Below are 21,399 nucleotides of genomic sequence, written 5' to 3'. Positions count from 1 at the left end.
TTAATAATATTTATTCTTTTGGTTGGCTATTAATATTGACGAAAAAAGCTTTGAAACTTGATTGATAACAGCCCAGCTAATTATAGCTTTAGTAGTGAATCGTGCACCATTAAAATGGACTGCGACTGTAACTCGCCGAGTAATTCGATCAGAATTCCTTTTCATGTTGCGAGTGGACATGAATCAAGCCAGCGGCTTAATTAACTTCACAGCCACGATCGAAAGAGTCGAGCTTCAGCGGTCGGTCTGACGCTTTTATTTGCGGTGTCAATTAACTGCGGAGAGGCCGTACAGAGGCCACTCAGCAGGGTGCGTTTATTGCGCATAAAACTCGATTATTACCTGCAATGGTGATTTACGACCCGTCTGATGGCAACCAGAAGCCATTTCCTTCCCGTCAAACCGACTGAAGCACACGCCAGTTTCAATCGAACGGCCCTTTGCCGCTGTGGAAGACAAACCACCGCGCCGAAGGCGACTTAATCCCGTTCGCAATAATATGCAACTTGCATGCCAAATCAGTCATGCTGGTTGCATACATGATCACGATAAACTTGAGATAAACAACTTTTTGATCCCCAGGGAACTTTCCCCGGCGCAATTTGTGCTTATGCTTAATTGTGAGTTACTGCCTCAACACATCCACTGGTTTAATTCTATTGATTTTTGGTAAGAAATCATAATTTAAACAGGAAACTATCATAATTTGAATTTATTCTTATTAAAAAGGGAAAAAATACTTGTGGATTCAGGATTTAGAACATATCTGTGCATCTCTTCATTTTCCGTTCAGTGAAAAACTTGTGGCTGAGTTGAATGCTCTGTTTGGTTGAATTTGCCGGGGAGAAGAAAGACTGAATGCTCGCCGTTTTTGCAACTGCCCCATCCTCTTCATCATCACTCCTGCGATGTAATTTCTTTCATCACATGCTCCATTTAATTTTTCAAGAGTAATTAACTATTCACTCGAAACTAATTACCGAGCTCAACGTCTGCCAAACCAGGGCGAGTAATGCTTTCCAGCGGCAAAAATTTATATGAAAATAAAATGCACTTACCATTCAAATGGGGCGCATTTTTCATCTGTGATTTTCTCAGCAGTTGACCAGCTGAAGCGGACAAGTTGAGGAAATCCAAACACTGGGTCCAGATTTGCTTGCAAAAACTTCTTTGTGGCTGGGTCTGAAAATAGAATGGTTATTTAAAAGTAAAGTTAACATGCAAAAAACAACTACTATTTAATTGAAATTTATGAAATTGATGGTTAAAAATCTGACTTCATGCTTTTTTGATAAATTGTATTAAGCATTTTAGAGGTAGTGAATTTCAAGTTTTGTTCATTTCATTAACTCTAATTTAGACTTTTCTCAAATCGTCCTTGTCGACTATAATATTTTAGAGAAGGTCAAATTCCTCCAGCTAACAAAACGGGTTTTAAAGTAAAAATCCAGTAATGCGCAACCACTGAGAAGAAACAAATAAATATTTAAAAAAGGAATTAATAAATATTTGTGCAAATTCAGTAAACCAATCATTAAAATCAAGAAAAATACATTTCTTTACCTCCAGGGTATCCGCTGCCCCAGGCATCTCCAAAAATTTCAATATTTTCTTTGAATTTCCAGTTCGAGACTGCCTTGTCACGGCAAACCTTTGCGCAAATACTAGCAGCACTCACAACAGGATATATGGCGTCTGCTTTCTTGGCCACAGTCACTTTTATATTGGGGAAAATCTTGCTAAGTTTGTCCTAAAATGAGAGCAGCACAATATCTTAGCAAAATTGGAAAGACCGAATTGTCGTGCGACCTGACCTGGTACTTTTCAGGAGGTCCAACGGTGTCGACATAAACTTCTTTAACATTTACACCGTCTTCAAGAGCCCGCTTCACGAGGTTAATGGCAGAGTTGTGTGAAAGCTCGTTCAAAGAGATTTTGGACCTTCATAGAAATCTTTTCAAATGAGTAATTCAAAAATGACGGTTGTTTTCTACCTTCTCAGCATGTCATTGGAAATAGTTGTTGGGGATATCACTTCAACCGCCCAGCCAACCTGATCTGGATGCTCGCAGAGTTTTCCAAACATCTCTTCCCTCTTCTTGTCATCAATACTTTTGGAGTCAACAGCCCCGAGGACTTTTAATTCAGCCTCGTAGTCAAGCGGACAGTAGCAAATTCCGTAGACCATTGGTCCTATCAGATGCAAGAAATGTTTTTTCAAATTTAAAAACGATTAATGAAAAAATAACGCTTTTTAATAAATAATATGATTAAATAGAGTAAATGTTTTTACAATATATTAACGTAATTTACCCAACACTGGACCTCGACCGGCTTCATCAATTCCCAGCATGCAGGGGTCATTTTTACAGATATCAGGGACTGGTGAGGCCAAACACAGATTTTTGGTGTTGTCGTTATTGACGATTGGAGACTCGAATCCATCAGCATTATTCAGCTCGGCTCTTAAAACTTGGGCCATCTGGAAAACCGGTGATACATACAAAACTTAATATTATAAGATTGTGGCAAAATATAAACAAGCAATATGATTTTCCAACCTTATAACCTGTGAGTTTTATTTCGGCAATAATTAATATTTCTCGATGTTTGTGGTTTGTTATGATCCCGATTTTTTGCCTCTTCTGTCATTCGCTACTTTTGCCGCTATTTTCATCGGCTCAACGCATGCAGAGATGTCAACGCCCTCTCTCTTGCTCTTAAAGAAAACAATAATTTTTGGCGCGAGGTTTGGGCTGTGAGTTAGTCTGGGACATGATTGCTGTTCTGTGTTCTGTTTCTGTGCATGTACTAAGATTCAGGACCAGTCTATCAGTCAGGAAAGTTCTAAACTCTCAATGATCTTGCCATAATTATTTACAAAGATTTTATGAAATGTAGAGAAACCCGTGTGCGCTTAAGTTTTTTTTATTTTAATGATTAAAAAAGAAAAAACGGAAGTAACTTGACAGTTCAGAACTTCGGAAAAATCTTAGCTCCTAAATATGAAATGTTTAGTGCTTTTATAAATGCGGTGAAATATTCGTTTAAAGTTTCAACATTTTGAAATGCATCAATGATAACTATGCTATATGCAACTTCTGCCGGTAAAACATAACGTTTTTGATCTTGAAGGAAAATTCCAACTTGTCCTCATGTTGTCAAAACGGTCAAATCCTTTTTCTTTCATATCGACCAGGTTTTGGTCACTCCTGTATCCCTAATAATATGCTGGGATATGCCACAAATAAGTCAAACAAATCTCAAGCAAAAGCAGTATGACCGTAAGGCGCAGAGGTAATTTAAATTTTTACGTCGCTTGCGTTAATATCCGCTATAATACGAGCTTTTTGATGATAGTCATCAAAGGTTAATTTATTTCGTCTATCACCACCGTTTACTACCGTCTGCAAAATAAAATGTGATGAACGATCCATTTTTTCAATTAGTGTTGCACACGGACAAGGACAAAATTAAGTAATGAAGTCTTTTCCCGACTCTCGCGCCTTTTATTTAAGCGCCTCGCTAGTTAGCACAAATGAACTGTATGCTTTCAGCGTTTGCAAATAATGCACCAGTTCAACTGAGCTAGGGCAGTGGAAGGGAATAATATGATGAAGGCGACCAAAAAAATGCAGCGGTGCCGCTAAAGAGGACGTCCTCTTTTGTGAAAAAGTAACGTGTTTGAATTCACCGAGCAAATAGCAAAGGCAAGTAGCTCATTTCAAACACAGTTCATTGGTTTGAAAACTCAATCTTCCACCTTGTTACACTAAAGTTCTCTGCCTCTGAAGCAAACTACTGTGAATAGAAAAAAGTAGGTTGTGTCACTAACTAATATGTTCGCCAATTAACTCGTAAATTTTAGATCTGGTTGAGGGGGGGGGGGAGTGGCACTGATGACTCGCGAATTCTATTAATATATGATCCTTGAGCCCCACCCAACGTCAGGTACGACTTAATATGATGTTATTTTAGTAGATTTTATAGGCAAATGTGAATCATATTCAATTTTTATTGATCTGCTGGGGATCTATTAACATATTATTCTTCAAATTTAAAACAAAATGAGGTAAGAGTATAGCAAAAGGAGATTGCTCTAAAATTTGATTCCTTTTTTGAGTAAGGTGACAAGCTCCTTGATGCGTTCGACGTTGTCCTTCTTGAGCATCATCAACTCGACAAAACTTTTCATCTTCTTGGGATGGCTCTGCAACTTGAGCGCCTGCTGCTTGGCTCTAAGCACCACTTGCTCTGGAAGGCCAGCGAGTCTGGCAGCGTTGAAGCCGTAGGAACTGGGACATGCGCCTGGACTGAGCTTGTATAGCAGAGTGACGTTCTCTACTTTGGCTTCATCGTCATCTTCATCCTCCTCCATGCAGGCCATGTGCACAAGGGAAATGTTGTTGGTGTGAACGTGCTCCTCCACCAAGAAGTGGTAGTGCGTGGAAAAGATTGTCAGACAATGCTTTTCTACCAAATCCTCTAAAACCGCTGAGGCGATCGCAGCGCCATCAAATGTGCTTGTTCCTCGACCTGGAAAATTTTTGTGAATTCCCTTCTATCGACAAAGTGCTTGACCAATTACTGACCAAGCTCATCAACTAAAACAATTGATCTGTCGCTAGCGTGCTTGAGGATGGCTGAGGTTTCACTCATTTCAACAAAGAAAGTGCTTTCACCAGCTAGAATGTGGTCCCTTGCTCCGATTCTGGTAAAAATCCTGTCCACGCTGGTCAGACTGCACTCCTCAGCAGGAACAGGGCAGCCCTTAAATCCAACACAAACATGTGATGGGCATGAAAAATTGGCGTTGCAAGCAACTCACGATTTGCGCCATGATGACAATCAGACCAAACTGCCTCATCAATGTTGACTTGCCTCCCATATTGGGGCCAGTTAGCAAGAGCAGTTGGACGCCTTCCACACCGATGACTGTGTCGTTTGGGATGAAGTCAACTAGCTTGGTGGTTGGAAGCCGACCATTTTTGATATCCACAAAAGGCTGAAATATATTTCAACATTCTTCATAAAGCCTTGATCAGCAGAACCAATTAAAGCAGCGAATGAATGCCAGTTTCAACGTGGCAATTAATTACCAAAATCACCTGAAATAAGCTTGTCTTTCGCAGGAAAATAAGAAAATAACTTTTTTGAAAGCAATTATTAACAAGGAATATGTCGAGACTTAAAACCTGGCTACACAATGTCAATCATACAGCCTCAAATGTATAGGTTTAAAGAATAAAAATGATATTAAACTGAAACTGAAGTTAAAAATTGTACTAACAGGTCTATCCTCAGAGGGCTCGTAAAACACTGGCATGCAGGTGTCCTCCTTGGTGCCATACATGGCGATGGACAGGAGAACATCCAAAATTGCCAGGCAATCAGTGGCCGCTCTCCACAGGGTAGCACTAGAAACAATAATTATGAAGTAGAACGCATTTCATGTAATTTAAAATAAAAAAATCACCTATCAGAGAACTTGGCAAACATTCTTCTGTTGATGTCCAGAAGGTACTCTTTCTTTTCAGTTTCTGCTGCCTGCATTTTTACTAGAAGTTCCTGTAAAAAATTAAGAAGACATGAATTTTAGGAACCTTATGTTCAATTTCTGTTTCTAGACCAGACATCGCCAAAATAATTAAACCTGCTCTAAATACCTTGGATTCGGGGCTGTAGTATCGTTTGAAGCCCTTGCGAGATGATGAGAGCTCAAAGTTCATTGGAACAACCACCTTTTCTGGGATTTCAATCTGGAATCTTTTCTTGTCTGTTCCAATGTATTTAGCCTAAAGATTTAGAGCTTTAATGGCATGTTTAGCAAATTGTAAAGATGTGGACTGACCTCGCACCGCAACTTGCTCTTCACCTCCCTTAAGTGGTCTTTGAGCTCATCATCCAAATCTTGCAACTTTTGGCAGCATGCTTCAAATTCTGGATCAACACCTTTTCTTGGGGCAATTTTTCCCGTTTTTAGGGCCTCCTCTGCATCAAATGCTTCCTATTCATAAAAGAAATATTAACCACAGTTTGAATTTCCATGTTCTTCCCTCACCTTGAAAAAGTTGAGAACATCTTTGTACTCAGGGAATCTGCCTTCTTCATCAAAGTCAGCTGTTCTGGTTAGCTTTCGCAGCAGCTGAGGTAACTCTTCATTTGTACCTTGGAAGAAGTCAAGTGCTTTCAAAGCTTTCTCAAAGCCTTTGAGAAGCAAGAGGAAGTTGCCGATTTTCTTCTTGGAGAAGTCTTCATAGAAGATGGCACGAGATTCAGGATGATTTGCAGCAGTCAAAGCGTTTCCATAAATGGAAATCCTGTTAACAGGAAGTTATATTGTGAAAATAACCGTATATATTATACTGTTGTTCCATACTTAGTCAGAGAGCGCTCTAGATCTGGCAGTTCCTTGAGGATTTTTCGAGCTTTTTCGCATTCAGAGGGCATTTTCATCAAGGCTGTCACAGCCTCCTGGCGTCTCTGGATGGCACTCACAGAGCACAGAGGGGAACACAACCAATCTCTCAGTAAGCTGAATCAAATTGGAAATATTTAGATAAAATGCAACATAAGTTGAGATAATTTATCCGTGCACATTCTGACAGAATAAAAGCAATTTCTAAATTGATTCTCACCGTTTCCCAAACGCAGTGCAACAATTATCCAGCTTTCCTAACAAACTGTTCTCCTTCTCTCCTGTCTCTGAATACTCCACCACATCAAGATTTTGCATGGTTGTCGCATCCAAAACCTACAGTGACATGCATTATTTTTCATCGTTCATTCTGATTAACTAATGGTCTCTCTCACCATCTTGCCCATCAATGTTTTGAGGCTCTTCTTCTCGAGCTGCTTTTCAAACAGTTCAGGCTGGTACAAGTTGAAATTTTCAATGCAGACAAGCTGCAAATCAATCTTGGAGTCAATCAGGTACCATAGACAGCCACCCAGAGCACTGAGCGCCAGCTCTTTGTCCGGTTCCGGCGTCCTCAAATCCTTGAAACTGGTCATCTCAGCAAGGACTGATGGCCACTGAGGATTTCCTTCCTCGTCATTCTTGAAATATTTGTTCTCATGAAGTTTGATGAGACACTCGGTAGCGCTGAGAAACTCAACTTTGTTAGCCAGCGATTCAATTATGGCCGAATGAGCAGTAGTCTCCAACACATGCTTTGTTTCAGCGCTCACTTTTCCACGATCAAGCAGCACCTGAAATCAGTTAATGAGTTTTTTAGGTTGACAGGAGAACGTGTTAAATTACATGAGCTGGAGGATGCATTGCAAGAAGAGTCCTCAACTGCGACTGGTACCTGTCATCCTCAAACTGTCCAACATGGAAGGAACCAACAGAAGTGTCTACAAAGCAGACTCCGTAAATGGGTTTGTTGGAGCTTGATTTCTAAAAAGAAAGAATATGTTTTGATATGAGTTTCATGGGATTAGAAGTATTTAAAATATCTTAAGCAGTTCAAAAACCAAGAGAAAAAATTGAACATACTCCCTCAGTGATAGAGAACAGGTAAAGGTGGTCCTCAGTCGAAGGATCACCCTCAATGGCCAAGTACAAGCGAGTGCCTTTGCTGGTGATTTGGCACACCTCCCTCCTGACCACCTTGTCAAACTTGGTGGGGTTGCGGACTGGAAGTAATCACGTTTAAACAAAATGTTTAGTTTTTAGACAAGCATCTCACTAGTTTTGCATCTCTCTGCCATCATATCTGGCGTCTCAGTTTGCTCCACCCTGGCCACTTTGTAGTTCTTCTCCACCAATGCACTGGCATACCTGGCGTAGGCTGCCTCTGGAAAACCAGCATGGGCCACCTCTGGATGCTGTGTATCATTATGAAACTTATTATTTTTCATTCCTTAGAAACGTCTCCTTACATTCATGTAGACCAAGTTGAGCTCATTGACCCCAGTAGTGGCGTCCATGTGATACAGTTCGTAGAATTTGCCCAACTTGATGAAAATGACGCAGTCGAAGTGTTTGGATTTGATTTCCCACCATTGTTTCATGGCCTGATAAATTATTTAATGTCTTATATTAAAACAAAACATTTAACTGCATTAGCTTACAGGAGTCAATGTCTTTACAAAGTCTGGAGGAACATACAGAGTGTGAGGATTGTAGCCCTCTTCGTTAGGTCTTTTCTTGCTTGCATCTCTGATATTGTTTGGCTTCAAAAATTCATATTTCAAGTGAGCCCAAACCTTCTCTCCAAGTTGTCCACCCTTCACCTGGAAGTCGATTGATGGCTTATCATTCATTGCTAAAAATTATCCTGATTTTTACTGTTTTCTTTTCATCCTTGCTGACTGAAGTGTTGAGCACCGATGTGTTCAGTTTAACTGGCTTCTTCTTGCTGGAGCTTTTCTTTTTATTTTGCTTCTCCTCTTCCTCAGAATCTTCTGCAGAAAAGTCAGATTCCTCGCTGACACTCTCATCGACATCTTCCTCGCTTTCACTCTCGTCAGACTCAGGCTTCCAGTTATCCTTATCACCATCTTCTGCTGATACCTTTCTCTTCTTGTTACCAACAGCAGTTTCTTCGTCTGAAGATTCTAAAAATTCATTTAATATTAAATTGTTAAGTATTGTTCAACGCAGGTAAACTTTACCATTGGCTACGCTAATCCTTTTGAACTTTTTCCCTGCGGTTCTGGGTGTGCTGCTTTTCTTTGAATTATTTTTCTTCCCGCCTTTGTCTTTGGGAGTTTCTTTTTTCTCTACCTTCCTTTTCTTGTTGGTACTCTCAGGAGACGTATCTGACTTTTTGATCTTTTTGGCCTGAGGAGTACTCGTATTCTTGGGACTGTTCTCGTCGTTTTTGGTCTTTTCTTCGTCATCCTTTTCTGGGCTGTCAGCAACAACAGCCTTCTGGACTGGTGCTTTCTCAACACGTTTAAAGTAGCTGAACAGAGTGTTTTTGCCTGACATTTCGTAGCCTTTGGAGAGCTCCTGTGCGGCGATGTATTCAATCGGATCTCACCAAGCGAAATGAGTGAGGAAATTTTTAGAACACAGCGTTGAACAAAATTTGGAGAGCGCAGTCTTACACCCGGTTTTGGGCGCTCGTCGCCATGCTATGACCCAGGACCCAGTTGACCCACCTCTAAAGGCGCTAAAACGTCAACGCGCTGATTGGTGAAGGGGAGTTCTCTCAGCCAATGAGAGAGATTGTTGTTAGGTTCGCCCCCTCATGACCATAATCGTGGAATCGTGGTCACTTGGACCACCTGAGAGACTCAAAAAGACTGCTGTTTCAACTTGCACCGTTTTAAAAATAATTTTTCTCGTGCTTGTGGCAGATATGTGCTCGCTTGTCGCTAATTATGATTCTGACGAAGAGCAGCAACCAGGCGCGCCCAAAGGGTCTCAGAATGAAAGTCGAAAAGTTACCGAAAACTCGAGCAGCGAGTTTGGATGGAGCTTGATGCAGGTACGAACGGAAACAGGCAGCGGCTAGAGTTTAACATGAGATTTTCTTTATACAGTAAATTATTTGGAACCCACTCCTTTTCAGGCTAATGTACAACGAGACATGGAAATAAGTGATGATGACTCTCAAAGAGAAGAAGAAATCATACCAGCTAAGCAGTTGAGACGGAAAAAAAGGATTGACTTTGCAACTTCTTCAAATAGATTTCTTCCTCCAATTGCTGGGTGTGTATTAGCAAATTTGCTATTTTTTTTAGAATTCAAATTTATTTTATAATGGCTAGTACCGCAAGCGGACAAGTAATGTTAAATATAAATTATCCATGCATGTTTTCTTCCTTTTTCTTAGATTAAAATATATTTACTGGAATTTATTAAAATATTATATAAATTACTATCGTAATTTACAAATTAATTTATTAATTTTCCCAGGACACAAGTGGAAGATAGTAATCCTAAGACTGAGAGTTCCGTCACAACAAATCAAAAAGATAAACTTTTGAATTTGCAAGCTGTTATCCTTCCCTCCCACAGCTACACTACAAACAATCAAGTTATTGTGTCAAAAGGTATTTTATTTAGGATGTTAACAAAAATTGCTTGCTTCTAATATTATTTCTATAAATTTGATAGGGTGTGACAAGGAAACCGATCAAGATATTCAATTAAAATTGAATGAATGTCTTTGTAAACTATCCAGTTTAATCCAAAGAAACTGTGATAACGTGGAGAAGGCTGCAGCTATGCTAATGAAACTGCAAGTATGACCTATCACAGATTTGCTCTCTTCAGATTAAACAATACCATCCAACGCAAATTGTGATTTAAAAGGTGCTAAAAGATGCGTGGCATGCTGGAGCCTTGGACTGCACTTACTTCTGCAGTCAGTTGGACACAATTTTGGATGTTTTGCAACCGCACACGGCACCAATCGCAACAGCAGTGAGCAGTGAGTTTCATTTGTTGCAATTTTCCTAAATTATACATTTCACTAATCTCTTTTCACGTCTCTCAGCACAAGTAGCACAACAGCCGCTTTTCCCCATAACGAAGGACGAGGCGGACCAGCATGAACACCCTGCTCTAGAGCCTTCGTGTCTGTATCAACCTCCCCCTCCTCCACCACCTGAAGAAGATTACCTGCCAGCCCCGCCTCCGCCGCCGCCGCCTCCAGAAGTGGATGAGCACCTTGGACACGAGCTAGATTCATTTTACTCTGAAATGGCTGGCATCGAGGCAGCCTTTGATCAGAAAAAGGAAGATCTGTCCGCAGCTTCTGCCCCTGGAAAAGAATTTAATGATGAAGTTGATCCATCAAAGGAAGAAATTCCTCCAGAGCCAGTTGAGATGGTCAACAAAAACAGAAGAGTGAGGCTTTGCATTGTTGATGAAATGAAAATGGTTCTAATTCAAGCGTAATTCTCAAAGGGCAAGATAAGCTCATCAGTCGGAATGAAGAGAAAAAACGTATCATCGTTAATGGAAAAATGGAACAAAGTGAAGAAAGAGTGGAACGATTGACGGGTGCAGCGTGGCTAATTTTATTTTAATTTTGCAAATAAAAGGAATGAATGAATGATGATTAAATACAACTAACAGCTTGAATTTGCTGATAGTGCGCTACCCTGCCAAAGATCTCTTTAAGTATGGTGCATTTGCACATAATTTTTTGATAGACTGATAGCATTTAGCGTCCGCGCAACAACCTTTCAACCATAATCTCAACCCCAGATCTCATTGTCATTAATTTATTTGATTTAGTGACATTTGACAAAATTAAATCTCGTGTATGGCTTTTTAAGAAAAAAAAATCGCTTTTTCGGACTGAAGAACAATTTAAAATCATACTGTCTTCTTGGTCAAGAATTGATTCGAGAATTTTGTTGTTTTGAACGAATGGCGTGCTACCGCGAACCATGCGTTTCCACCCGTCCGCGAGGTACCCATTTGCAAGACCGTCAATATGTCTCGCCTCTGAGGTTTTTCAGTTGAAACGCTGTGCGTTCGCCGCATGCCTTACAAAAGTTTAAGAGTCTCAGAATGCTTGGCCGTTTCAATATAGAAAAACTGAAACCTAGAATTTTACCGGGACCAGGACGATATCTACATTTTAACAAAGAAACAGTTTTATATAAATTATTTGTCTTTGTTGGTTGAAAAAATCAACTTTCAGTTTTTCAACCAACGAAGTATACAAGTCTGACTATTTTATCATAAGAATATTCCTTGGCTCCTGAGTGAATATTGAAGCGAAAAAATATATTATTACTCTATGTAAAATTTTTTAGTTTTCTAAATTTTATAGAAGTGTATATTTTGTATTGCCAGAAAGCAAAAATAGTTTATTATCAGAGAAGTTAAGGATATATTTTTTAATATTTAGAATTACATTTTGCATATTTAATGACGACTTTTACCGATGAAATATTTTTCTGTTGTCGTTTATTTTTTCATTTATTCACACCTATGTAAATACGCTCCCGCCTCATTTGTAGTTTTTTTATTCAATTTTTTTACCTTCATTCATGAAACATCAATAAATTTATTTCGAAAATTTTATTCTTTATATAATATAACATAAAGCGAAAGAGTATCATAGGATTTAAATTCGTGATTTATGCGAATTGCAAGGTTATTCTCATATTACCATGAGATTTGTTTTATTTTGCTAGTTTTCGAAGATTATAATTTTCGCGCTACAGAGTCAATAACCCTTTGAACGAATTCTAGGATTGGCTGACAGAAGTATGATGGCTGCCAGGCTGGACCAATAGGAAGCAGGTCTTTGACATAAAACAAACAAAATTGTACTCGGCAGGCTGAATGAGGAACGGATTCTGCTCAAAATTTTGGCCCGCACCACAACCTTTTGTTGTTTTTTGAGATTTCCGGCAGATCTAATTTTTCAGCTTGATAATGAATGAACGCAGAAGTCGAGGGAATTCGCCAGTGTAGAGTTCTGCGGCGAATTCCAACAGGTCTTGGGAGACGGGGGCCTTAAACTCGCCCTACATTTTTGCTATCCACCTTACGTTTTCCCTGATAAAGTTTATATTGACAAATGATGACTGACTCCACTATGGGCATATCTCCGGCTAAGGTACGAATTTCTCATAAACAAATTAGATGTTGGAACTTTAATCTGACTGACCAATAATATTTCCTTATAACTTTAGGCTTCGGCCTCAATGCCAAAGGGATTCGCCAGCATTGATTGGGCCGACAACGAGGAGTGTCCTGTTTGCAAGAAGCCTTTGGGCTCACGAGATGTCGGAGTGCCTAATTGCTGCAACCACTTTTTCTGCTTCACTTGCATTAAATCATGGGTCACCAAATCCAAGTCCAACTGTCCCATGGACCGGCTCGACATTACTGATTTAAGAGTGTTCGACACACGGGGTAAATTCTTGAGGAGCGTAAAGGTGGAGGCTAAAGATGAGGAACCTGAAGTGGACTTTACGTTTGAAGATGATGGAATTTGTCCTGTACGTTTGCAATTTCTTTTATTAGAGGGAAATAATTCATTTTATAAAATATGATCACAGGACTGTGGATGGATGGGCATGCGGGCAACTGTCGGCGTTTGTATGCACTGCATGTATCATGTGGAAGATCCAGTACCAGCCACAAACTGCCCTCAGTGCATGGAAAATGAGGTAGGAGTATGTCAATTAATTATCTTGATGTACCTGATATACAATTTAAATTCAGTCAGACCCATCTGATGAAGAGTGGGTCCCAGAATCAGCCAGGGTGTCGACATTAGAATCTAGAAGGAGTAGGACTTTAGTAAGTTACAATTTAATTATCTGAATATTTCCTCTTTACACACCTTTAATATAAAATAGAGAGCACTATTTAAAATTTATCTTAAACGTGTATTTAATATTTCAGAGAAGCGATACCAATCAGCATGTTCTTCTGGAAGAGGACGGTGCAAACTTTTCTAGCAATAGTAAGTTTGTGTGTTGCTTTAAAAATATTTTTAGCTAAACGCATTTTATAATACTCAGGGCGTAGAGCTAGAAACTCGATAAATTTGGATGAATTTATTGTGGAAAATGACAGCGACGAGTCAATAGAGTTTGGACTATCGTTCGGGGGTAGGTCTTCATCAGCATCTAACCTTACAGAGGATTTAGCCCAACCGGGGCCTTCTACAAGCCAAGCGCCACCGAGACCTATCAGACGAAAAGTAGTCAGGAAAACGACAACCAAAAAGAGAAAAACAACAACAAAGAACAGGAAGGTTAGGAGGAAAAAAGTAGTCAGAAAGAAGACGACTGCCACTGGCGGTAAAATTAGGCGCAAGAGAAAATTGAAAAGAAGGGTATGGCAAACATACAAAACTGAAAATAAAATTAATTGATTTCCTATAATAGAGGACAGTGAAAAGAAAAAAGAAGACTCCCTCTAGCAGGCCGCGTTTGCCCGAGGACTCGGCAAAAAAGCGTCTAGCCAAAATTCTTGGTGTCAAAGCACCCAAGTATAGTGGACAGATGCTGCCTCGTGGCTGCAAAAAGCAGGCAGTTACTGCTGCCCAGAGACAGGCACTTGCTTCAACCAGTTCATCGTCAGTTTACAATAGACCTGTGGAAAGCCTCGACTATCATAACAGCTCTGTTCCCACGCTACATCTCTTTGGTGGACCTGAGCTGGAGTACTTTCCCTCTGAGTAAGTTTTTCATTTCATTATATCTTTTGAGGCGTGTTATTTTGTAAGCTAAAGTACTATCTTATCAGAGCCAAAATTCCAACTTAATTCCTTATAGAGTTAAATGAATTGGTTGAACAATCTGGACCTCTCATTCTTTTTTTTTATTTTAATGGTAACTCTCGTTAATTTATTGGATACTGATTAGGCAACAATAAAGTATCTGCTGCACCTGCACCTGCCTACAACTAATATCTCCCATCACGTTTAAATTGCAGTTCTGATTCCGAAGGATCATCTTCAGACTATGAATATGCAAGAAAGCCATTGCCTTCTACAAGTGCCAGTGTGATAAAAAGATACAAAAACAATGCACTTAAATCCTTAAGGAAAAAGACAGTTGCGGCCTCAGTGTCTGTTTCATCGTCTGCCCCCGTCAACATTTTAGATTCAATATTTGAAAGCCAGAATAAGAAGTTTGAAATCAAATCTGGCATAGACAAAAGACTAGACCCATATAATGTACCGCACACGTCTAGCGTCATCAGCGGCAATTCGCGAAAGGTGAAATTTAATTCGAGTGACGAAGCTTCAAGCAGCAATAATACAAGCAGATCGTCAAGTTCAACGTATAAAAACTTTAAAATTTCGGTCGAAGACTCAGGAAGAGCTGTTAATTTTTTGAACTGTAAGAAGAGTCCAAGCAAAGATGACGATCTAGACTTATATGGGGACATACCAGCTGAAGGCACAGGAAACGCTGGAGCAGATGATGATGATGTAGGGGATGCAGACGATTACCTTTTTGACGGCGGTGATGCAGGCAGCAACACTGGAGGTGATGGGGACAGTGGTGGTGATGGTGATGATGATGAAGACAAAAAAGGTGAGTTAACCAAATTAATTTTTAAAATTATTCTTAAATCTTTTATACACAGATATTGAAAAGCCCAATGAAGAAGAGCATGAAAAGGATGATGATGATGATGATGAAGATGACGATGACGAGACTGAAGATATCAGTGAAATGGTTATTGATGAGAGTGTTTTGGCGGACGACTATGAGGTGAAGGACGATGTTGAAGATGAGACCAAAGATCCTCTGGCGATTGCAGAGGAGCCCGAGGAAGTGCCACTGGCCGCTCCATCACCAGAAATAGATGAAAAAATTATTGTGCCAGACAATTTACCAGATCCTGTGTTTCCTATCATTTCACCAATTGTTGCTGCGTCGCATATGCTAGCTCCGCCTGTGTTTAGATATTCAGAGACGAGCCTGCAAATCGCTCGGCATTTAAATTTAGATGATGAGAATGTTCCAAATGAGCAAGAAGAGCCTGAAGAACATCCTGAGGAGCCTGAATCAGAACCAGAGGAATCGCCTGCTCAGTGCGATGAAAGCAAAGAGCAATTTACGGCATTTGCATCCCCACAAATGTCGCCCCCGCGTGATCAAAAAGTTGTAAAGAATGAACGCTTCTCACCACTGAGAAGTTTGCCTCCATCCAGCATCAAAAAGGAAGAGGAAGTAGCATCGCCTGTGTTGGAGCCCCCAAAAGTCATAACAAATGGTATTGATTCTGGTGGTTCCAAAAAGATCGCAAGGTCCAAGTCGAGAAAGCGGAGTTTGGTGGAGGAGTTGTTTGGCTCTGACATAGAGGACAATGCACCGCCAAGAAAAATTTCCACCGACAAAGGCAGTGAGGATGGCGAAATTAGGGACAAAAAGAGAAAAAGTGATGAGGAAACAAAGATACAAACAAAAAAAGAAAATGACGTAGAACCTGAACCTTGTGCAAAGATGTCTCCGAAGAGAAGCAAGAGGAAAAAAGAAAAAAGTCGGGAATTGAGCAGCAAGAAAAAGAAGAAGGAGAGGAAAAGGTCTAGATCTCGCTCTTCCTCGCCAGATAGAAAAAAGAAGCACCACTCAAAGAAACATTCTCCATCTAGGTAAATAAATTATGCAAAATTTTGGATAATCGACCGTGAAATTATTTACCTCTAAAAATTACATCAGCTATCATTAGATAATTTTAAAGATTAACAGTTACTTTCAAAATTAGGCATAGCAGGAAGAGAAGCAGGAGTAGAAGTCGCAGCAGAAAGAGACATGAGGAGAACGGGAGGCTTTCTGTGCACGAACGACTGGGTCCTAAAAGAGGTCGATCCCGAGACAGGAGTTCAGAGCCCTCTGGAAAGAAGGAAGTCTTTTCCTCGGGTGAGAACATTCTTGTCAGCGTCAACTTCAGCAGAAGGAGAAAAAGAATCGCTGAAATCGCTGCCAAACGGCGGCCCGTGGCTGTGATCAACTTGGCTGTAGATGAAGACAAGTCGCCCATCATTGAAAAGGGTGACAGTCCCAAAGAAGTCATTGAGCTGGATGAAGGCTGGAGTACTGATGACGAACCTGTCAAGGCGAAGCAGAAGGAGACACCTTCAAAGTTGAAGGAGAAGAGCTTGAAAAGCAAGGAGACTGGACCAAAAACTCCTCCTGAACCACAAGTAATTTATATATTATTCTCCACCAAATGCTGGGATTTGAATCAGTGAGACAAAAGGGTCACTTAAATAGTTTTAATTTGCCATTTTCAAATATATTTGATGACATGGTAAAAGACTGGGTGTGGTTGATTTGAATGGGATTTTTTAAACCATCCTTTACATTGATGGCAACTAAATAATGGTTTTCAATTATTTCATTGCTTGGTACATTTAAATTACTTGCCAATTTTTAATAATATTTTTATCATGTTATTATTTAAACTTAAGTGAAGTTTGATTTATGCGTCTAATACACACATTTTAAAACTCTGATTTTTTTCAAGGTTAAATTCTCCATAGCTTCGCGACCTCAACTTAAACACAAAAACGTCCTTGGGGCTCATGATGATGATGACGACGATGAGCCTGACCAACCATCCGAACTTAAAGAAGCACCTGCAAGCAAACCCCACATTGGCGAAACTTATGATCCCTTCAATCCGACCGCCTCTCCAAACCAAGAGGCGGAAAATGAACCTCCTAAGGCTGCCTCTTCCCAACCGCAGACAAAGATCTCGTCCATACCCCCAGAAGGTGCTGCACCTCAACAGTGGCCCCTGTCACCTCCCAAGCTGATGACCGAGATGCCAAAAATCGAGCGGCCACCTGTTGTAGTGCCGGTGGCAGCTGCCATCAAACCTCCTGTGGAGATTTTCCCTGGCTTGCCAGCCAACGTAGCCAACATATTGTGCTCATCGCAACTGCAGAACGTGTTCAATCCACAACTGACTGCACTTACAGTTCCCTTGCTGTTAGCCAATCCTGCCTTACTCAATATGGTAAGAATAAGCATTCCAAAGTCTAGGAATTTTTAATAGTTAACTATTTAAAACAGGCCAAGCGTTTTTAATCAAAGGTTTTTTGTCTATCAATTTAAAAGGCACGCATACACAAGGCTCTATCATAGTTTTTTTTATAGATTTGCAATTATCAATAGGTATATGATTCTGCTATGGTCTATTTCATTAATTAAAATCTTGACATCTATCTTTTTTGGCCAATTTTATTTACGCATTATTGTCAAATGAATATCCAAGAGGGGGCTGCGACCAAACGTGTAGTAAATTTAACTTAATAGCAATATTTAATTTGTATTTAATTCTTGCCTATGCATCTTTTTAGTTCATAAATCTTAGTCTTTCAGTTATCAAATTTAATTGAAACTTTTTTATTCTTTGGTTGTACTTTTTATTAATATAGCGTGTACACTTTGTAATGCCTTCTTCACTTGTTCCTAATTATTTTTCCTTCCTCTAGCAAAATGTTGTCCAACAAGTGAGTCAGCAGGCTCAGGCAGCTGCCCCATCGCATCCAAAGGTGGACAATGCAGTGGTGGACATGGATCTTGAGTCCCCTTACTCGCCAGCTGCTTCCGAGGGTGATGACCTCTTTGAACCCCCAAGCAAGGGCCAAACTCAAACTGCAAACAAGCCTCAGGAAAAGTTTGACATCATATTTGGTAGCACAAACAAGAGAGCAGTGAAGACTAAAGCGACGCCATCATCCAGCAAAACCTCAGTGAAAGAGATCAAAACCACAGTTGTCACCTCTGCAGGTACACATATTATATGCACTGTTTGTAGATGAGGGCTTTATCCCATGGTTAATTTCAGGTAAAAAAGACATCTCAATCAAAATGGATCGGAATAACTTGAAAGTAGTGGGCGAACTTCCCAATCCAGCTGCAGAAACCCAAGTAAAAGAAAAGGTAAATCTCCTGCAGGATCAAAATCGTTTTAAGTAGCATCAATTTTTGCATTTCTAGTTCCTGAAGAAGCTCAACAGGCAGGAGCGGGTCGTTGAAGAAGTGAAAGTAGCTCTGAAACCACACTACACAAAGAAACTTATCAACAAAGAGGAATACAAGGACATACTGAGGAGGGCCGTTCCTAAGGTAAGCTAGTTTAACTTCAAACGTTACTTTTTATCATATAGAGATATATTTAAAAGGTGTGCCACAACAAGAGTGGAGAGATCAACCCTGTGAAAATCAAAAGTCTCGTCGGCGAATATGTGAAGAGAGTGAGGCACGAGAGAAAGAAGGTCAAGAAGGCATGAACTTGATTTTTACCTAATTAGTCATCTTGTCATCTGTGCAATTGAATCATGTAAATTTACAAACTTAAGCTTAAATTTTTAGTTAACAAGGATTTTCTTTTTGTATACATTAAATCATGTTTGATAATATAAAGATCCAATTTTATTTCTTTGGCTTTTTTTCAACCACAATATATTTATTGGCAAAATTATAATGGCGTACAAAACAACAGCATTAGTGGATAACCTATGCTCTCTTGTTATCAGGCGCATTTGTAGCAACTTTTGATTACACAGACTCAGCAAATCCAACTCGGTTGTTTCCCATGTCAAACTCTGTGTAGTATTTGCCGATGAACACATCTCCCAAAATCCACAGAGGACCATGAGGAGGTGGGATGTCGATGCCCATGAATCCAGATAGGCAGAGTGTCTTGCCCATTTGAGAAACCTTGAAAGATAATCAGTTTTAGATAATTGCTGGCTAAATTAGCGGGTTATCCATCTTTCTCTTTAGTTTTGACAGAATCCCAGGCTGAAAGTGTATTTTGTATAATATAGCAACAATGCCAATGAAATCTTCAAATTTTATTCATCAACATTAAGAAAAGTTAAAATAAGTGAAAATCATGTTAAACATTAAAAAATTACCCTGAGAACGTAGTCTTTGCCTTCAAGTACAAACTCCTTGCCGCCAAGGACAAAAGTGATCTCGGGAAGTTGAGGAATGAGGTTGCAGTCAATCATGTACTCTCCACCGACAATAGGTGTAGCGCCAATGGCCTGGTTCAGCTTGGTAACTTCCTCGACAGGGCCGGCAATCAAGCTAGTGCCAGTATCAGCAATAGCTTCGCAGCCGTTCTTGCAGAATTCGTTGGCGCCAACCTTGACTCTACAAAGAGAAAAACTGTAAGGAAAAGAAATGTAGCAGACATTTTGTGTCTTACTTGTCCATCTTGAACTGCCAGTAGGTCTGCTTGTCAACAGGTAGGTAGGTGAATTCGCCCTTGTAGTGCTTGGGGTCGGAGCCGCCTAGGATAATTTCACCACCCTGAGCAGCTTCAGGGTCTCTGAAAAACGACAAAATTTGTTGGATATTAAAATAGTTATTTCAATATGTGCAATCAAAACGTTAAATTTTATTCCTGATTTAAAAAGAAACTACAAAAATGTGACTATAGAAAAAGAAATCTAGGTATTCTGAACAATGAATCAATCATCAACCATCACTTTAAATTTAAAAAAATGATAATGTATTATTATTTTGAATGTTTTTTTAAAGTAGTTTTGATAATCCTATATAGCAAGAAAATATTTACTCACCTGCTCAGGTAAAACGAGAAGACAGGAGCAGGCACAAGTCCCTGCTGGTACATGTTGTAGAAGACAGGAACGACGCCATCAACAGAGATCGAGTTGTAGGCCATACCAAGAATTCCGTCAAACTTGGCGGCAACAAAGGCCAAGCCTGGTTCGCTGGTGGCCTCGGCAAATACCTGTTTTTGCACGTTGAGCCCACCGACCTGAACATTGTCTTGCGACAGGAATCCAGAGAGGCTCCCAGAACCGTACTGGATGGCAAAAGAAGTGCCATTCTTCTCGTATGTTGTGGACTTGCTGCTATCGTATTTGCTGTGAAGCACTGAAAATTTGAAATGTTTTTAATTAAGATAAATAAATAATTATATAAATAATTGATTAAATTGGCTACTCACAACAAGCAATACTTGTGAGGTGGCATTTCTTGGACGGCACCCAGAGATTTGAAGAGCCAGTGTCGAAAACTACGCGGAATTTCTGCGGAGGATTGCCAATACTGATTGGGCCATAGTATTGAGCCTAGAGAATAAGGAAGTCTAGATTAATCCAAAACATTTTTTAAGTTTTAATACATTTTTTTTTTAAATTTTCACACTGATGTTATATGCAAGAGTGTTTACTCCCTACACTACAGTAAGAGGCTAAGAGCTTATTCAAGAGGTTAAGACTAACTCATAAATTGCCTTTGCGTTTCAAAGTTCATCACGTAGCATCGCACTTGAATGACTTCTTCAGAAGCCAACACGGTTCACAGACCGGCCGGCGAAAATAATGCTCGACCAGAGATAAGCTCACACCAGACGAATACAGTCAATCCAGTTAACTTGTGAGGAAATAAATACATAATATAGATAAATAGGAAGAACTATTGATCATACAAAAAAATATTTTTAAATCGATTCCATTAAAATTCTGTTTTTTCCTACTAAAATCACTTCAAAGTTGTGCAAGAGTATCATAATAATACTCACATCGAGATAGTTCGAAAGAGGCTCCGGCACCGGTCCTCCAACAGCCATGTGTTCAAATCGTTGTTTCAGAAGGGAAATATCGGTGTCAACCTCCCGCAGCACTTCCCTGGATTTCTGGATCTTCGTCAGTGGCACCCTGACAACAGAATTCGAATAAGTAAAACTACATAAACGACGAGACAGCAGAAAACACAAACCTGATAAACTCGGCCTGGCTCAGGGCGACTAAAATTGCTCCTAAAAGGAGCAGCGAAAACGGCGTCCCTCTCTGCATCTTCGATAGGTCAGCGGAAATGTATCTCACTATTTCGTTCTCGACAGTTGTGATGACTGTGGCTGCCACTTACGTAAACTCTCAAACGACTGCAATTTGTTGCTTGTCACGGGAGCATCAAATTCGAAGCAACAAACATCTGATCGTGAGTCACTGAACT

General features: G+C 39.9%; 5 protein-coding genes and 1 long non-coding RNA gene across 6 annotated transcripts; 3 read left to right on the top strand and 3 right to left on the bottom strand.

Annotated features, from left to right (window-relative positions):
- Positions 1-697: 697 nt before the first annotated feature.
- LOC135946874 (ribonuclease H2 subunit A) lies at positions 698-2,700 on the bottom strand. The gene is made up of 7 exons (XM_065495318.1): positions 2,562-2,700; positions 2,314-2,482; positions 1,995-2,193; positions 1,815-1,941; positions 1,564-1,750; positions 1,059-1,182; positions 698-903 (listed from the first exon to the last, which is right to left on the bottom strand). The coding sequence occupies exons 2-7, from the start codon at positions 2,480-2,482 to the stop codon at positions 756-758; spliced, it is 954 nt and encodes a 317-aa protein (XP_065351390.1). The 5' UTR covers positions 2,562-2,700; the 3' UTR covers positions 698-755.
- Positions 2,701-3,560: 860 nt separating this feature from the next.
- On the top strand, positions 3,561-4,266 carry LOC135945669 (uncharacterized). The gene is made up of 4 exons (XR_010575452.1): positions 3,561-3,710; positions 3,779-3,817; positions 3,869-3,951; positions 4,128-4,266. It is a non-coding gene; the product is annotated as an uncharacterized LOC135945669 (long non-coding RNA).
- On the bottom strand, positions 3,996-9,092 carry Msh6 (DNA mismatch repair protein Msh6). Its single transcript, XM_065493490.1, has 18 exons — positions 8,623-9,092; positions 8,297-8,565; positions 8,080-8,241; positions 7,888-8,022; positions 7,695-7,833; positions 7,502-7,641; positions 7,265-7,402; positions 6,814-7,212; positions 6,639-6,754; positions 6,380-6,535; positions 6,062-6,320; positions 5,852-6,007; positions 5,667-5,795; positions 5,477-5,568; positions 5,291-5,417; positions 4,829-5,005; positions 4,593-4,770; positions 3,996-4,536 (listed from the first exon to the last, which is right to left on the bottom strand). Exons 1-18 carry the CDS (start codon positions 8,939-8,941, stop codon positions 4,100-4,102), a joined length of 3,528 nt encoding a protein of 1,175 aa, XP_065349562.1. The 5' UTR covers positions 8,942-9,092; the 3' UTR covers positions 3,996-4,099.
- A 90-nt stretch (positions 9,093-9,182) lies between these two features.
- On the top strand, positions 9,183-11,038 carry LOC135945668 (uncharacterized). The gene is made up of 7 exons (XM_065493491.1): positions 9,183-9,443; positions 9,528-9,667; positions 9,875-10,011; positions 10,076-10,203; positions 10,274-10,391; positions 10,458-10,810; positions 10,871-11,038. Exons 1-7 carry the CDS (start codon positions 9,204-9,206, stop codon positions 10,961-10,963), a joined length of 1,209 nt encoding a protein of 402 aa, XP_065349563.1. The 5' UTR covers positions 9,183-9,203; the 3' UTR covers positions 10,964-11,038.
- Positions 11,039-12,223: 1,185 nt separating this feature from the next.
- On the top strand, positions 12,224-18,840 carry LOC135946463 (PHD and RING finger domain-containing protein 1-like). Its single transcript, XM_065494684.1, has 15 exons — positions 12,224-12,542; positions 12,619-12,927; positions 12,988-13,098; positions 13,154-13,231; positions 13,337-13,397; positions 13,456-13,772; positions 13,825-14,117; positions 14,375-14,982; positions 15,035-16,046; positions 16,160-16,598; positions 16,922-17,416; positions 17,895-18,192; positions 18,251-18,345; positions 18,403-18,531; positions 18,588-18,840. Exons 1-15 carry the CDS (start codon positions 12,504-12,506, stop codon positions 18,693-18,695), a joined length of 4,392 nt encoding a protein of 1,463 aa, XP_065350756.1. The 5' UTR covers positions 12,224-12,503; the 3' UTR covers positions 18,696-18,840.
- Positions 18,836-21,383, bottom strand: cathD (cathepsin D). Its single transcript, XM_065494691.1, has 7 exons — positions 21,163-21,383; positions 20,966-21,101; positions 20,390-20,513; positions 19,998-20,316; positions 19,622-19,744; positions 19,326-19,566; positions 18,836-19,125 (listed from the first exon to the last, which is right to left on the bottom strand). The coding sequence occupies exons 1-7, from the start codon at positions 21,237-21,239 to the stop codon at positions 18,964-18,966; spliced, it is 1,182 nt and encodes a 393-aa protein (XP_065350763.1). The 5' UTR covers positions 21,240-21,383; the 3' UTR covers positions 18,836-18,963.
- Between the last annotated feature and the right edge of the window lie 16 nt (positions 21,384-21,399).

This window comes from Cloeon dipterum, chromosome X (assembly GCF_949628265.1).
Source record: "Cloeon dipterum chromosome X, ieCloDipt1.1, whole genome shotgun sequence".
In the NCBI taxonomy this organism is placed as follows: domain Eukaryota; kingdom Metazoa; phylum Arthropoda; class Insecta; order Ephemeroptera; family Baetidae; genus Cloeon; species Cloeon dipterum.
This window is presented reverse-complemented; position numbering and strand designations above follow the sequence as displayed.